Source organism: Alosa sapidissima, chromosome 18, assembly GCF_018492685.1.
Source record: "Alosa sapidissima isolate fAloSap1 chromosome 18, fAloSap1.pri, whole genome shotgun sequence".
NCBI classification, from domain to species: domain Eukaryota; kingdom Metazoa; phylum Chordata; class Actinopteri; order Clupeiformes; family Clupeidae; genus Alosa; species Alosa sapidissima.
Window position 1 is genome coordinate 22,395,688 of NC_055974.1, and position 1,576 is coordinate 22,397,263.

At 46.6% G+C, this 1,576-nt stretch overlaps 1 protein-coding gene across 1 annotated transcript in view; it reads right to left on the reverse strand.

The window, feature by feature from the left end:
- LOC121690324 (multiple PDZ domain protein) overlaps positions 1-1,576 on the reverse strand; it is an 89,894-nt gene that overhangs the window by 31,104 nt on the left and 57,214 nt on the right. The window contains 2 exon segments of the mRNA XM_042070809.1: positions 1-19; positions 1,413-1,504. The exon segment at positions 1-19 is cut by the window's left edge and continues 6 nt beyond it. Coding sequence (XP_041926743.1) covers positions 1-19; positions 1,413-1,504 — 111 coding nt within the window.

Below are 1,576 nucleotides of genomic sequence, written 5' to 3' on the forward strand. Positions count from 1 at the left end.
GTCGAGCGCGTCCGTGTTCCTGCCCGCCCAGAGAGACACAGCGGCGTCAATCACCCTCCCTCTCTCTCTACACACACACCAGGACACCTCTCCACACACACACACATACATCCCTCTACACATATATATGCAAGCATTCATTACCTCCTTTACACACACACACACACACACTTTTACACATACATACATTCATGCATGCATGCATACACCACATGCACACGTTCATGCGTACACTTCTGCACACACACACACACACTCACGTACACACACACACACACACACACTCAATATGCATGAAAGCCAAGCCCATGCGTTGGCGCTAAGGGCCTCATTATTGGTGTGCATATGCAGGCCAGATCTGAGACTGGCTGGACAGACTATGGACAGAGCACGGAGGGACACAAATGGGAACAGCTCTAAAGGAGTCTCCACTTGGCACACCGGGTCTGTGTGTGTGTGTGTGTGTGTGTGTGTGTGTGTGTGTGTGTGTGTGTGTGTGTCATTGTGAATGTGTTTCTGTGCCAAAGAACATTTTTTTGTGGCTTGTATTTGTGTATGTGCCTCAGAATGTGTGTGTGGTGTGTGTGTGTTTCTGTGTGTGTGTGTGTGTGTGTGTGAGTGTTTTAGAATATCTGTGTGTTTGCAAGTGTGTGTGGTGCGCGCCCACAGGGGTGTCTGTTTAAAAACACAGTCTAATTGGTGTTCCATTCCAGTACTCCGTGTGCTGCCAAACCTAAAGTTGTGCGTATCGTGCTGATGTCCCCTCCTCTCTAAGTTTTATACGTGTTGATGTCCCCCTCCTCTCTAAGTTTTATACGTGTTGATGTCCCCTCCTCTCCAAGTTTTCAATAGTCTCTCTGTTGGCTCATGTTTGACTGATAACAATTCACTGATATATATTTCTTAGATAGGGTGAAACATTTGTTTACCCATGATGACCTATTTTTGTTTACTATTTTTATTTATATTTATTGGGTGTGTGTGTGGGGGGGGGGGGGGGGGGGGGGGGGGGGGGGGGGGGGGGGGGGGGGGCGGGGGGGGGGGGGGGGGGGGGGCTGCTTTGTTTAATCAACTGGGACCTGAATACTAAATTTCGCTTCAACATGAAATGTAGGGAGTGACAAAAAAGCTTCTTGAATCTTGAATTTTGCCTCGATAGTAATCCCTGGCTAAGTTATCAAGGACCCAGGGTCCAACAGAGTCTCCAACAATACTACAAAGACATCCTAACACATTGGACATGCCTACACTGCCACCTAGTGGCTACTGAGTGTAAATGCAGAATGGTGCTTGGAATACATGATACAGTTATGTGACAAGGCTCTGCATCATGATGCCTTTCTTACAGATTTCTAATATTACTTTTCGACGTATGATTGGCATATCAAAGAGGTTGGTGTACGCCGCAGTACCTGATAAAGATGATCTTGACCTTGGACGGGGCACTTTTGATGATGGACGAGGCGTTCTGATGGCTGCGGCCATATAGAATCTGTCCATTTATCTAGAGGGGAACATGACCAAACAATATCAATTGATAGACAGGTAGATAGATAGATAGATAGATAGATAGATA